Source organism: Equus asinus, chromosome 23 (assembly GCF_041296235.1).
Source record: "Equus asinus isolate D_3611 breed Donkey chromosome 23, EquAss-T2T_v2, whole genome shotgun sequence".
NCBI classification, from domain to species: Eukaryota; Metazoa; Chordata; class Mammalia; order Perissodactyla; family Equidae; genus Equus; species Equus asinus.
Window position 1 is genome coordinate 21701364 of NC_091812.1, and position 15237 is coordinate 21716600.

General features: G+C 40.2%; 1 protein-coding gene and 2 long non-coding RNA genes across 23 annotated transcripts in view; 1 reads left to right on the top strand and 2 right to left on the bottom strand.

Annotated features, from left to right (window-relative positions):
- Positions 1 to 8130, top strand: part of FRMD3 (FERM domain containing 3) — a 382586-nt gene extending 374456 nt beyond the window's left edge. For 14 of the 21 annotated variants that reach the window (XM_070495921.1, XM_070495924.1, XM_070495918.1 and 11 more), the window contains one exon: positions 2352 to 7690. In XM_070495921.1, coding sequence (XP_070352022.1) covers positions 2352 to 2950 — 599 coding nt within the window. In that variant the 3' untranslated portion in view covers positions 2951 to 7690. Of the gene's footprint in view, positions 1 to 2351; positions 7691 to 7907 lie in introns of those variants that run through there. The other 7 variants (XM_070495934.1, XM_070495935.1, XM_014830161.3 and 4 more) reach the window with 1 other exon arrangement.
- On the bottom strand, positions 4136 to 11783 carry LOC139041737 (uncharacterized). The gene is made up of 3 exons (XR_011497503.1): positions 9610 to 11783; positions 9302 to 9503; positions 4136 to 7436 (listed from the first exon to the last, which is right to left on the bottom strand). It is a non-coding gene; the product is annotated as an uncharacterized lncRNA (long non-coding RNA).
- A 1306-nt stretch (positions 11784 to 13089) lies between these two features.
- LOC123280279 (uncharacterized) overlaps positions 13090 to 15237 on the bottom strand; it is a 34360-nt gene continuing 32212 nt past the window's right edge. The window contains exon 3 of the long non-coding RNA XR_011497504.1: positions 13090 to 13204. This is a non-coding gene — a long non-coding RNA (uncharacterized lncRNA). The remainder of the gene's footprint in view (positions 13205 to 15237) is intronic.

Here is a 15237-nt window from a genome sequence, read left to right on the forward strand (position 1 = left end):
ACAGCTGGATACAGCTGCTGGTTTGGTCCCCTGCCCAAGCAAGGCTGTAGGATAGGCTCTGCAGATTGTCTGGTCAGGCTTACTAGATGGTATGGGCTGGGTACTCTACTCAGCAGTAGGTGGGGCTATGAATTAGCTTCCCTTCCCTGATGAGAGAGCAGGATGGGACCCAGGGCCTGCATGTCATATTGTTTTGGGACCCAAATCAGGCAAGAATGTGCACTGGATATCCTGTTCTGGGGAGGCCACCAGTTTTGCTCTGCAGACAGGGAAAGCCACAGGCTGTGCTCTCTGTTCAAGTGCCACTGTATGCAGTGCTGTTAGATGGGTTATACAGCTTCCCATGTGCTCTGGTAAGATTCCCTGGTCAGTGGGCTGAATTCTGTATTTAGCAATGAGTGAGGCTATGAATTAGTTTCCCTGCCTGGGTGCAGTGGGAGAAGCAGCTCCAAGGCCACCAAGGCTCTTTGTGGTCTTCACGAAAGCTGACCCATGCTCCAGTTTCTTTGCTCTATGGGTAGTCAGCTCTGTCTGCCCACCTCTTGGCTCAACTTTTGCTGGGTAATGCAGCTTCCAGGTGTTCTCGCCAGCTCTTTCTATCAGATGGGGCTGGAGGCCACTCTTTGCAGGAGATGGGGCTGTGACTCAGTATTTCTGCCTGGGCATGGGCAGACCAGGCTCCAGGGCTGGCAAAACTCCTCATCTGAGGACCCAAATCAGGCAGACCTGCACCCTGCCAAGCTCCCTGGCCAGAATACACCACCACTTTGGTTCTACACATGAGCATAGCTGCTGGTTGGGATTACTACTTGGGCTTTGCAGGTAAGAACTTGGTCTGCCAAGATCTGAGAGCTGGTTTTTGGAAGCCCCTCCCCCTTCTCTGTCACAATCAGATTCCCAGTGGTTGAGCCTCACAGATTCCCCTGTGATCCCTGTGGGGCAAAACCGAGTAAAGGATCCTACAAAGCAACCCACAGTGTTCAGGGGTAGAGAGTCTAGATGTCACCCCTGGGTTTTCTTTTCCTACTGTAGGAACTATAGGCTCCTATAAACATAGGGGGACTTCTCAGCATGGTGCTGCACCAGCCTTGGGACAGGGCAATGTGATCAGTGTGTAGCTGCTCCTCTTACTCTTCTAATGCAGTCTACCTTGGTCTCTGTGGTATTGGGCCAGGAGGGGTGGGGTTCTTCAGCCTCACTCCCATGTTCTCTCAGTGGTGTCTTGTCCATGAACAGTTATTAATTGTTCTTCTTGTGAGGGGGAGTGAAGAAAGGAACAAACTATGTCGCCACCTTGGTAACATCACTTTCTGCTCATCTTGCAGAAACAGCAATCCTGAAATGTATCATTAAAAGGTGGTTTCCACTTACCTGATACACTTGGCTACCAATTAGGTATTATATTATAGAGCCATCCTTGGGAACACTTCTTTGATTTTGCCTTTATTTACCACTAAGAACCCAAGACTCAAAATTAGGAGAGCTAGCTTTAGGCCTGACAGTAGGTAACTGGGTTTCCCATCTGTAAAATGAGGGCTGAGAAACACCTCTCCCTGAATAAACTCTAAGAAATAGTGTTCATACCCTTTGACCAAGCAATTTGCCTTTCAGACATCTATGTATGGCAAATGAACTGAAATAAGAGGGGAAAAAAAGGCCTTATATGTAAAAATGTCTCATGGCATTTTTTTTTTACAGCTGCAAAGCAATCTAAATGTTTGCTAATAGGAAACTAATTTATTGTATTAACTAAATAGAGAATTCGGGAACCATTATAAGGAATACCAATGGGAGTTCATGTCAACAGAAAATGTCTAAATTAAAATGTCAAATGAAAGGAGGAAAATGTAAGTCTGTGCATACAATATAACTACAATTATATAAAAATAGAAACCACAAAATTGTGCCTAAGATGAAGACTAGAAAACAATACATAAAAATAATAAAGTGATTATCATTGGATAGTAGATTCTATATTTTACCATAATACTTTATAGGATGACAGGTTGAGTTCTAAAAGATACCATTCACAATTATAATAGTGATTTATTGTCATTTTATTCTTTCAGACATGACCAAAGTTGGAAGTTTGCAGACCATAATTGCACATGTAAATGTTGTAAATATTGCCAACCATTTGAGTTGTGGTGGTTATTTTTGGTTTAGCATGTTGACCTTAGAACTTATGGTACAGGGTCTCTTACTAAAATGACATTGTTAAAAGTCAGGATTCCACACAGAACAATTTCATGGATTCCTTGAATTCCATTCTTTTTTTGGTTTGTTTGCATCTGCAGATCTTTGTGGAGAAAGAAAACCTGAAATTTTAAGAAAAAAATGTCTCTTTACAGGTGTTCCATTACCCAAAGAAGACAATATTTCTGCCCCCTTGATCTCCAGCTCACCAGTGAAGGAAGCCCGGGAGTATGAGAACCCCCCAAGAGAAGAGGAAGATAAAATAAGAGAAGAGCCCTTGACCATCTCTGAACTGGCATATAACCCAAGTGCCAGCCTGCTCCCCACTCCCGTTGATGATGACGAGATTGACATGCTCTTTGACTGTCCATCTAGGCTGGAATTGGAAAGAGAAGACACAGATTCATTCGAGGATCTGGAAGCAGATGAAAATGCCTTTCTGATGGCTGAAGAAGAGGAGCTGAAGGAGGCTCACCAAGCTTTGTCGTGGAGCTATGACATTCTGAGCGGCCATATTCGGGTGAACCCACTGGTCAAGAGTTTTTCCAGGCTCCTGGTGGTGGGCCTGGGGCTGCTGCTCTTTGTATTCCCCCTGCTCCTCCTCCTTTTGGAGTCAGGTATTGATCTCTCCTTCTTATGTGAAATCCGCCAGACGCCAGAGTTTGAGCAGTTTCACTATGAATACTACTGTCCTCTCAAGGAGTGGGTGGCTGGCAAAGTAAACCTCATTCTCTACATGCTGGGTTGCTCATAAGGTTCATATCTCATATGACTAAGGGCTATATTCAATACTAGTGATTTGTTTTTTTCAGCAAATGCCTGGTTCTGAATGGTCACAGGGCCATCAACAGGTGTTCTTTACTCATAACTGATTATTCAAACCTTTAAGTTAGCTTTCCATAATTCACTGCAATTAAATAAGTTTAAATCAAATACATTTATTTTATTTACAGGTCAGGAAGATGGCCTTTAAATAACCAAAAATATGTTTATTTTTTATTATATTACAGACATACTCTTTATCTATTATATCATAATACATTGAGCTGAATTAGATTTCCCCTTTTTTAATAGTTAGCAGCATTACAAGCTATAAGGTTCAGAATCAGAATTTTAGTAAAAACCCAAGAGAAGGTTTTTGAATATAATCCTTAGTGAAAACAACATCTTCTAACCAATGCCTATACAACTAAATTTATGCTGGGCTTTTGTTTTTGTTTTTTTAAAAATATTTTTATGTGTTCAAAATATTTTGGTAAATTTTTAGCAAAAAAAAAAAAAAAAAGAAGAAGCCACCTGGAGTTATTTAAGTGTACAGATTGTAAGAATGACGCACAAAGAGTATGTCAGGAATTTTTTTAATGTTTTGGCACTGGTTTGTTTTTAAAAATGTTTTTGGCTAAATCATTGCATAATTTGTTGTTACCTGCATATGAGATAGAAAATAGGTAGAAAGACACTGTAATAAGTAAGCTCCTAAGATGGATGATGGAACTGGAGGATGTAGAAACTGAGAGCATCAAATGGACACAGGGTGGTCCATTTATCAAAGTATTTGGACAAGATGACATTACTTTCATTTGCATTCTGTCCATATATTTTGGCTGGGGAAGTAGAATGTTTTTAAAGGAAAGTGAAACTTTAAAGGAAAATAGTTAAAAGATATGCTAGTTAATTGCATATTATTGTACATTAACCCAAGAGTGGAAGCAGATGGGAATGGGGCAAATGGCAAGTAGCAAAACAGAGTTCTGGTGAGGCTGATAGGCAAGTGGCAGCTGGCAGATGATCTGTTTGATGAAAGTGATGATGATGCAAGGTCCTGGATGATGTAAAGAACAGTGTACTCACTGTCTGAGTTGACATGAATATGCGTAAGTGGCTCTAAATAAAAGTGGGGAAACTTTAAGTCATGTTATTTGGTCCCTCAGGCCATTCATTGTGATTCTCTAGAAGAAACTTCAAAAGAGGTGTGTGAGAAAGAGAGAGAATGAAAAGAATGGATTTTGGGTTTTTGATAAATGCCGATGATCTTTCTTTGTGGTGGTCATTATACTCCCTTCCCTTCCTGGTTTCCTTAAGATCGTAACTCATTCATAATTAAAATGAAAGTGGAGGGGACTCATTAGATGATATGGTGTTTCTGCTTGGGTGAAGTAGTGAAATGACTCCCTAATCAGACAGTAGATGGGAAACATGCTCTTGAACTTTCCTTCAGACCATTAAAGCCATGAAGGAAAGGCTCTAACATCCTCCCATGGAGAAGTACCTACCAATACTGTGGTACAAATGAGAAAGAAGAGCATATGGAGCTTAGAGCATGGAGCACTGGGATTTCTCCGTGGATCGAAAACATTCCATTGCCTTCATTTACAAAGACACTGGGCTGCCTGTGATCTCCCCCTAACTCTAATAGACACTCCAACTCCATCATTAGCACAATTTCCAAATTGGCCATTCCAGTCCTACTCAATGGATCTCTGAGTGCTTTACTAAATACTTAATTTTGAAAATAAGTTTTAAAAGTCAGCTCACGGAGCCTTCTGTTGAGCGAATATGATACACATTGGCTGTGAAGTTTGTAGGGTGTTCCTTCCCATGTGCTTTTGGTGATTGATTTTGCTTTTTAATAAAGAACATTTAATACCTGAAATTTGATATAAACATAGAAATATATCGTCTATAGTTTATTTTGGAAGTTTTCAAATGGCCAGCTTTGAAATTGAAGATTTCTTCCCTCTTCTTTTTTCATATGACTTCTAAGTCATACCTTCTGACATAAGGATACTCCAGTGTAATCTGCATAGAATTAGTCCCCCTTCTAATCATGCTTCATATCATTTTCTTTGAAGTTCTAACCATAACAAATCATTTAGCCCTCACCCTTTTAAATAATATTGAATAATATTTTTTAAATTATGGAAGTAATCTATTTCCCATTATAAAACATTTGAAAAATAACTGACAGGATAAATATCACATGTAGTCCAACCATGTGAATTTATATTAAAGAGTAATAAATACATTATTTTAACATTTCCAGCTAACATCTCTTTTCTCTTAGGCAAAAAACTTAACTGTTGAATAGAATTTTTGTGTGTGTGTGTGTGATGAAGATTCACCCTGAGCTCATAGCCATTGCTAATCCTCCTCCTTTTTCACTTGAGGCAGGTTAGCCCTGAGCTAACATCTGTGCCAGGCTTCCTCTATTTTTTGTACGTGGGATGCCTCCACAGCATGGCTGATGAGTGGAGTAGTAGGTCTGCACCTGGGACCCAAACCTGCGAACACAGGCCGCCAAAGTGGAGCACGCAGACCTTTAACCACTCGGCCATGGAGCCAGCCCCTGAATAGAAATGTTTTTAAGTGAAGGAGTTGACAGGATAGGGTCTGCTGAATTTAAACAATAGCCACCAAAAGTAAACTGGGATCCTTAAATGCCATTATGCTGGGGTAGAATAAGAGCCTCTTAGAAATATCCACTTAAGCGTTGTTAAAAGACAGTCACGGGTTGCCTGAATCAAATGAGGAAAAGACTGCTCCCACAGATGGAGGGGACATAATAGCATGAGATAGAGAGTTCACAGCAAGTGTGTGAGTATATGTATATTCCATATTATTGGCATATATATGTTTATATATGAATCTGTATTTATATACACACAACTGATATGCCCTTCACACATAGTTGTGTTTATTTTTCCCCAATTGAGGAATTTGTGACATGTTATTGTTCCTTTTCCTTCTCAGATATCATGGTGGATAAAACTCACAGTCCCCAAGGTTTATATTTTCCATGAAAACCACTGTGTGTACATTTGTGGTTATATATACGCATATATATGGCAAATACATATACACACACAATCCTGTCTTTAGTGCTAATGCAAGTTGGATCATGCAAAAAATGTAGGTAAAGTATCGTGTATTTCTGTCTGTGCTTGGAATATACTGTAAAATGTTATGTATTTGGAATATATTTTGTGGTTTGTCTAATATTTATAAAGACAACTCTGGGAAGAATTCAAAATGAGTGGATTTCATTGAAATACTAGCGATATGGGGCCATGTTACCTATGATTGGAGCCTTATCTTTGTATAGTGAAATTTGCATTTCTATGTCAACATCCAGATTGTTTTATATGTTAACATGGTGGCAGGAATCCCTAATAAAAATACTCTGGGGAAAAATGTTTCTGCAATCATTTAGTTTTATTCGAAGTAAAGTTGAATAAATAGCCTTTTGGAAACTACAGAAAAGTGCCACGTAGTACCATGAATGAGGTCATCCCTGAATGGTGATAATATGGGGAAAAAAAATCACAGGTAATGGATAGGATTGACCCTTTGCAGAAGTCACCCAGGCCAAAACCAGGAATACTGAGTGCACTGGAAATGCACCCAAACAAACATAAAAGACAGTATAGCCTAATTAATGGCATTAAGATAACAAGAGAGAGAGAAAAAATGAAGAGGAGCGTTCTGCATGACAGGTAGGAGGAGGGATTTCAGAATGCTAGATGTTAGCATGTCATCACTTTTGGCCGGAAAAGGATGACTTCCTGTGCCAGAGAGAGCTACAGCAGACTCAACGCTGTCACACTTGCCATTATACTTCTCCTATCTGTTCATGGGCCCTGGAAGAATCTTACTATTCTACTCCTATCTTGCCCTGCATACAGCGTGACCTGAAAGGCCCTCTGCTTTGGTTTGGCATAAAGCTAACAACTCCACACCTGACAGTTCAGTCAGAAGGTGTTACTCTGAATGAAGCAAAGGGGGCTCTCTTTACGATAGGAACACCATAGATATCAAGCCAAGTGGTACCCCAGCTGCAGTGGCCTCTTAAGTCTGTCAAGTTCTTTTTTGCTCCAGTTTTATTGAGATTTAATTGACATACAACATTGCATTCATTGTAGGTGTACAACATAATGATTTGATATATGTATATGTTGCAAAGTAATTACCACAGTAAGTTTAGTTAACATCCATCACCTCACATAGTTACAAATTTTTTTTCTTATGATGAGAACTTTTAAGATTTGCTCTTTTAGCAACTTTCAGATATGTAATACAGAATTGTTAACTAGAGTCACCATGCCATATATTATATCCCCAGGACTTATTTATCTTATAACTGGAAGTGTGTACATTTTGACCACTCATTTCACCCACCTAGGGGGCTGGGAGTGGGGGAAGTTTGTCAAGTTCTTGCTCAGCAGTCCTCGGAGGTCCAGGCTCTAGAGTACAGGCAAAAAAAAGGAATTCCGTGGTTAGTGTTCAGGCCTGAAGTGACTTACGGACCTACAGTCCCAACTCCAGCAGCTCTAGCCAGCCCCTTCGTTTGGATTAGTGTCTTCAGACTGGAAGGCTCACACAAAATGGCCCTTGGGCACCTATTCACTGAGCAGTCCAGGCTCCTGACTCAACCTGGCCGCTTAGGAGTAGCTCTTTTCTTTATTCCCACATTTCTTGCTCAGCCAAATAAGGGAAAGATCTCCTAACTACACTTCAGCTTGGAAGGAAAGCAGTGGGGAAAAGCTCCCACCTGTGGGGTGACCTTGGGATGGTTGTGGTTGATGAACTTGAGACTCTTCGCGCCATCTTTCTCTACTGGGTGGAGATAATATGCTAAAGATCTCTGCTTACTTGTCCTCCTGCTTCTTCTCTCTCTCTCTCTCTTTCTCTTGGACCTGCTTTTGGGCTTCCAGTCTACATGCAGTAAACAGACCCAGCAGACCTGCCCATAGTGGGCCCAGCCAGGACTCGGCTCTCCACAGTCCAGCCTCGGTTTGTGATGGGGTGGGTAAGTTTGGTGAGCCCTGCCCAGTGGGTTCAGCTGTCATCACTTCAGAGAGGACAAAGGAAGCCTCACTTGGGCCTCAGACCCCAGCTGTGTTCTCCAGTCTATTAATAAAGCTGATTTTAATCCTCTCCTGGCCATTGTGTCTATTGTCAACTGGGAACTGGAGTGGGAGAGTGGGGCAGGATGGTGGTGAATATTTAGGATCTCTGCAACCTCCAATGTTGCTAGGAAAGAAGGAGTGGAGAAGGCTGCTCCTGGCTGAACCTCAGGCATCAGGGGATATCTGCCCGTGACACTGGCTTTGACAGGGCTTGCAAACGGGTGAGAGAACGTGGGACTTAAAGTTAGTAAAGAACAGAGAGTAGATTGGAACCACACATCCCTATTCTTTACCTGTAGCTGATGCTTACCCCAAATAGCTCTTTGGAAAGAGAACCAAGACCACATTCCTGGTTATAAAGGAAAACTCTTAGTAGGACAAAGGATATGCTTTGTGTGAGTACCAAGTACTAAAACCTGTCTTACAGATTACAGCGTCTCCTCTCTCGGTCACCTTGAATCTCCTCATCCTCAAGAATGACGACTTTGATAATGGGCTTTCCAAGGAGACCACCCTTCAAGGGAGGGAACACACTAACAGACCCACATTAGTTTCTACTCTGCTTGGCAGTTACATTCTTCATAATAAGTGTAAACCCAGTGTTCTAGTTTAAGCATCAGTCTCCTGTAATTTCCTTGGTGTGACCCAGCCTCCTCCCATCCTGGATCATCCTAACAACCTGAGCTGCTGGTTCTGCAAAATTGCAAACCAGCCCGTGAACAGTGGTGGCCACATAAAGGGACCGCCCCCTGGTCATAGGGTTACTGTATAACTTATCATCCAAACCAGGACTCTTGTGAGGGTGAAAGGGGGTATTTTTAATGACTGTATCACAGCAACGGGCATTAACTAGGACCATTCCAGAAACTCCACCTGTAGGGCTTTGCTCAGTCAGTTGATGCCCTCTTTCAACAAATTCTCCAGCTTGTTTCTCTAAAATATCGACAAGCTGAAATAGGGAAGGATAGCCCTATAGTCATAGCTCTCCTACTTGCCATCAAGAATCAGATTAAAATTCACCAAAATTAATTCTATCATGTGGTTTGTGTGACACTGAATTGCACAGATTATTTTAAATGAGACTTCTGGCATTGCGTATTTAATGCTATACACTCAACTTGTTTACCATTTATAATGTTGAATTTCTTGTTTCATGTGAGGTGGGTAGAGGGTTAGAATAATCTCAGTGCTGCTTTTACCTCCATAGTCCTGCATCTGACATTTCCGATCTGCGCCTACAGAATGTTGATGATCAGCTTAACTGAGCAGCTGATTCACACGAAGGATGACTCAAGACTGAGCTGTGCAAAAGCCAGCTTGATCATTTATAATGGAAGTGTCAGTCAGCTTGGCATCAGTCTGATGCTGGATGCTCCGTGCATGCTCTTCTCAGAATGTAAGCTGTAATACGAACCAAACACTATCCGTGAGTGCAAGGAATCACAGCTAGAAAACTCTCTCAGAGCTGTATGCCTCAACAGAAGACGTCCCCATCCCATAGCCATACCTGTCTCAGAAGGGCTGGGGACGTGTTATACACACTTGACTCCAAATCTCCCATTTTTGCACATCTCTTGTGGCAGAGGCTGGCAGCTGATCATCAAAACTGCTTCCTCTTCATCCTGTGTGCAGAATTAGACTAGATTTTCCAGGCCTCATGTACATAAGTATAGCCAGATTCCTGAGTGCTGGCCAATGGAATTTGAATAGGAAGCAATCTGTTTCACATCCAAGCTCTGGACTAGGTGTGAGCCTACATTTGCCACTGGATGTCAACACCTGCAGTGACCTTGAAGCCACCAGTTGAGGATATTAGAGCTGCCAGCAACTTGGATTCTTGAATGACTGTGGAGCAGAGTACCCCACATCTCACCCTAAACTGAACCCATCTTGAACTGTTACTTGAACAACAAAATCTTACTTGGGTGATTTCCAAGTCAGTTGCTGTCACCACTTTTTCTCCCACTATTCGAGTTGGCTAGCTCTCCCAAGAAAGAAGAGTACAGCTGGAAGCAGGGATAGGAGCTGCCCAGCACTGGAGTCTCCCCGGAGATTCTACAGAACCATCATGTGGAGGGGAGAAGATGACCTTCTGTGCCTTAGAATGCCAGACTCTGGTGAGGACCCACTTTGGTAACATATCTTGTCACTCATCTTTCACGGGCTCTTCTTTCAGGGCTTCTTTCAGAATCTCACGCAGGTAGAACACAAGGTAGCCCACCCCAATGGGCAAACTTCAGCCCTGGCTGAGAACTGGATTCAGGAGTAGTTTCATGGGCATGTGACCTGTGAACTTGTACAGGGCCCTGCTCGCAAAGGTTTGGCTTAATGCTCCGCTCTCACCATCCTGAAATTCTTAATAATTCTATCTTCAAACTTCTGTTTTATAATCGAAGTCCAATGGGACAATGAAAGCTGTGCAGGAGATCCGCCAGGCAACAGTGGACACCATGCATGCTGAGCAGTTGGCCTGGATCCCAGGCATGTACACACACATACACAGAGCAATCTGAGGCCCCAGGGGTCCCTGAGGGGACTGCTTGCACCAGAACCTGAGCCCACATTAATCGCGAAGAAGACAGCTGCAGCAGAAGCTGGCCCTGGAAGAAAGGAGGCAGCCACATAGGGGCAGTGCTGGCCCACACGGTGGGAGGCCAGGTGCCCATCAGTCCCCGCAGCCCACCCCTGAAGCATCTGCACAGACACAAACTCTCTTGCCTGAACACTCAGGTAATAAACTTGGTCAGTAACTTATTACAACATAAAAGTATACACATGGACACTGCAATAAACTATGTCAGAGTTATTAGAATTCTTCAAAGAGTTTAAAACCTTTGGTTTTGAAAAACACTGCAGCCTTAGGTAACAAATATCCACAGGCTTGGAAAGAGAAATTAAATTTAAAGATCCTCACGTTCCACAGAGAAAACCCACTATTTTCATTAAAAAACTTGCATGGACCAATTATTTAAAATAATTACAATTTACAATGGTAAAATTACTTTTCCTTGTGATTGAACATATAGTTGCATTAGAATTCATAGACAGGCTTTTAAAATTATATACAAATCCTGAAACCATTTTCAGCTTGTTGTACAACCTCGGCAAGTTACAGGAAATGTCAGGGGAAAAGTTAAAATGCTTATATAAATTAACATTTAATCCTAAATTGAGACTTGCAAAAAACAGATTTGTAAGAAGAGGTAAATCTCTTCAGAAAAATTTTTCTGCAAGAATCATTAGCTCAAATACACTAAAATTTGTTTCAAAATAATTTATCAGAAATTTATCCTAATGTTGTTACAGCCTATAAAACTTTCTTAACAGCTCCAGTAACAGTTGCAATAGCAGAAAGATCCTTCTTAAAATTAAGACTTATTATAAACTATTTGTGGTCTTGCATTTGTCAAGAGCAACTGATGTTATTTTAATTATATCAATTGAAAATGAAGTTGCTAAAATAAGTTTTGATGGCCGAATAAATGAATTTTCAGAAAAGTGACCCCTCCAAAAATCTATGATCAATCAAGATATTTATATATTGATATATATGTTGATATAATAAAGTATTATTTATTGTATTATACAAAATTATGGCATCAAAGTATTGTTTTTTGTAATTTGTAACATATGTTGTAACATAAATGTTGTTACTCATGTATCACTATTACCCTATTATGTTTTATAAGTAATAAAATAGTTTTAAAAGAAAAAACTTTATCTTTTAGTACCTTTACCTGCACTTTTCCCCTGTAGTTTGAACAAGGGTCTCCACATTTTCATTTTACACTGGGCCCTGCAAATTATGTCACTGACCCTGACTGGGTTAAAAGAAGCGAGGGTGGGAGGCATGAAAATGAATTTTCAATGATCAGAACAGAAGATTTAAGTGTGAAAGCCAAATGCATATGGCTAATTTTTCTTTCACTGAAGAATTTAAAATCATCTAAATAATAATGAAGAGTTTATCTTATAGAAAAGATTTCCTCTTCATCAAAATGAGGGAGTGATCTTTTTGCTAATATTTTGATTTTCTCAAACTTTTGTGATTAGGTTGGGTTAAACAAGTTGCCTTTAAGTGAAAGAGAATGAATAAAAATTAAAAGTCAGCATCTAAGATTTGGTAAAGCCTTTATGGTAAAGCCAAATTCTGTATAACTGAGAGGGTGAATGATCCTAATGACAGTGTGACAAATCCTTTTGCAGGTCAGGTCATTACTGACTCTTTGCTTTCAATAAAATGGAAAGAATAGCTAGTTGAACCATTAGGTGACAGATTATTAAAATTATATTTGAAGAAGCACTTCCAGAGGGTTGGAGTAAGGACCTCTGAAAATCCATTCTTCTATAAAAGCAATGAGAATACTGGCAAAAACTGTGAAAATCAACTTTTCAAGAACTATGGAAATTAACCAAAGGCTTGCAAATAACTAATAAAAATTTATCCAAGGAAAACCTGCTGAATCTTGGTAAGATGAGCAAGCTTTGATGCATTTTAACTTGCCCTATTCCCACCTCCTTCTCACCAGCCCTGCAATATCCTAAACCAAAAACATCATGACTATGATGGCTGTGAAAGACAACAGCACAGTAGCCACTGGAGAGGCCAGAATGGGTTTGGAGTTCCCTAACAGCTCCATCCCCAGAGAATTGTTACTATCTGACCCTTAGGGCAGCTCCTTGAAAAGCTCCATTTTCAGACTTCTCTGTGTTTTACCTTATTCAGAGCTCCCTCTGTGCTCCTAGCTTTCCTAGAACACTTCTCAAACACAATTAGTGGCAACAGTTTAATACTGCAGCTGCCTGAGGTGGGGATACAAGCTGAGTCTAAAAAGAACTGAACAAAGAGGAGCGACCTGAGTAAGATGGTGGAATAGGAATTCCCAGATCCCTGTTCTTCCATGGAGACACTAAATTAGCCACAATGCATGGATGAATTGCCCTTGTGAGAAATCCAGAAACCAGGTAAGAAGTACCTGCATCCCAGGTGAGAATGAAGCCAACGGCATTGAAGCTCAGCAGAAAAATTTGTGACATGCACTCACCAGAGCCTTTCTCTCCAATACAGCATGGCGTGATTGGAACAAAACTCCCAACTTCTCCTAGAGGAGGGAAAGAGAAGAGTGGAACATAAGTCTGACATCCTGATTTTTCATGGGACTGACAAAAGAACTGATTTTTGTCTTGTCTGAATCTACGTGTTGATAGGAACAAGACACGGGATGGGGGGTGGGGGGAGGCAGTTGAGAACAAAGGCAATCAGTGTGCACCAGAGTGCAGTTCCACAAATAGACACTGGGTGGAAATCCAGTACCATAGCTTACTTTAGCACCAGAGAGGCTGCAGTGCCAAAGAAAGCCACGAGGGGGAGCTCCTCAGTAGAAACTGGCAAAGCTCTTCAAAAAGGAGATTATAAGCGCAAGTCTAGAGAGGACACATCCCAGAAAGGCTTGAGAGGTCTTCAGAATCTCTAACAAGGCTGATCAGAGGAAGTCCCCCCCTGTATGAAATCAAACTGGAAAGACTAGGAGAGATGGCTGATTTCACTAAATGCTGAAACCAAATATAAGATAGCAAGGCATACAAAGAAACAGGGAAACATGGTCTAATCAAAGGAACAAACGAAATCTCCAGACACCAATGCCAAAGAACTGGAAACATATGAATTACAGACAAAGAATTCAAACTGTAAGGATGCTCAGTGATTAAAAGAGAGCACAGAGAGACAAATAAATGAAATCAGGAAAACAGTGCATAAACAAAATGAGGATAACAACAAAGAGGTAGAAACTATGACAAGAACCTAACAAGAATTCTGGAACTGAAGAATTCAGTCAATGAATTGAAAAATTCACTTGAGGGACTCAACAGAAGACTTGACTAGGCAGAAAGAAGAATCAGTGAACTCAAAGACAGGACATTCTAAATTACCAGGGCCAGGAGCAAAATTAAAAAGAATGAAGAAAATGAAGATAGGCTAAGAGACATATGGGACATCATCAAACAGAACAACATATGCATTATGGGAGTCCCAGGAGGAGATGAAACAGAGAAAGGGGCAGAGAGCCTATCTGAAAAATAATGGATGAAAACTTCCCCAAAGTGAGGGCATATACATTAAAGGAGCTCAAGGAACTCCAGTTAGGATAAAGCTTAAGAGATCTATATTGAGACATATCATAATCAAACTGTCAAAAATCACAAAGAAAGAATCAGGAAAGCAGTAAGAGAAAAGCAACTCATCATGTACAAGGGAGCTCCTATTAGATTATAAGTGTATTTATCAGCATAAACTTTGCAGGCCCTATAGGAGGCAGTGGGATGATATAATAAAGTGCTGAAAGAAAGAAAACTGTCAACCAAGGATACTACATCTGAAAAAACTGTCCTTCAAAAAAAAAAGGAGAAATAAAGACTTTCCAGAAAAACAAAAACTGAGGGAGTTCATTAGTAGGCCTACCATCCAAAAAATGCTAAAGCACGTGCTTCAAGATGAAGTGAAAGAACAATAAACAGCAACACAAAACCCTTATAAAACTCCCTGATAAGGATAAAATATACAGAAAAATATAAAATCCCATAGTATAGTAATGTAGGTACATAAATCACTTTTAAATCTGATATACAATTAAAAAGACAAAAGCATAAAAATAATTATAAATCTATGTTAAGGGATAGAATATAAAAAGAATTAATTTGTGTCATAAACAACATAAAATAAGGTGGGGATAAGAGGTGTAAAGGAGTAGTTTTTATACATAATTGAAGTTATCAGTTTAAAATAGATTGTTATAACTTTAAGATATTTTATGTAATTACAATTGTGACTGTAAAGAAAAAAATACATAAAATATAGACAAAGGGAATGTGCCACAAATAGAAGGACCCACAACTAAAATATACAAGTATGTATCGGGGGGATTTGGGGAGAAAAAGCAGAAAGAAAAAAAAGAAAAAAGAAGATTGGTAACAGTTGTTAGCTCAAGGTGCCAATCTAAAAAAATAGAGAGAGAGAGACAAAGGAAAATGAAAAGGGAATCAAAGTATGTCACTACAAAATAAATCAATGAAACACAAAAGAAGGCAGCAAAAGAGGAAAAGAGGGACAAAAAGGCTATAAGACATATAGAAAACA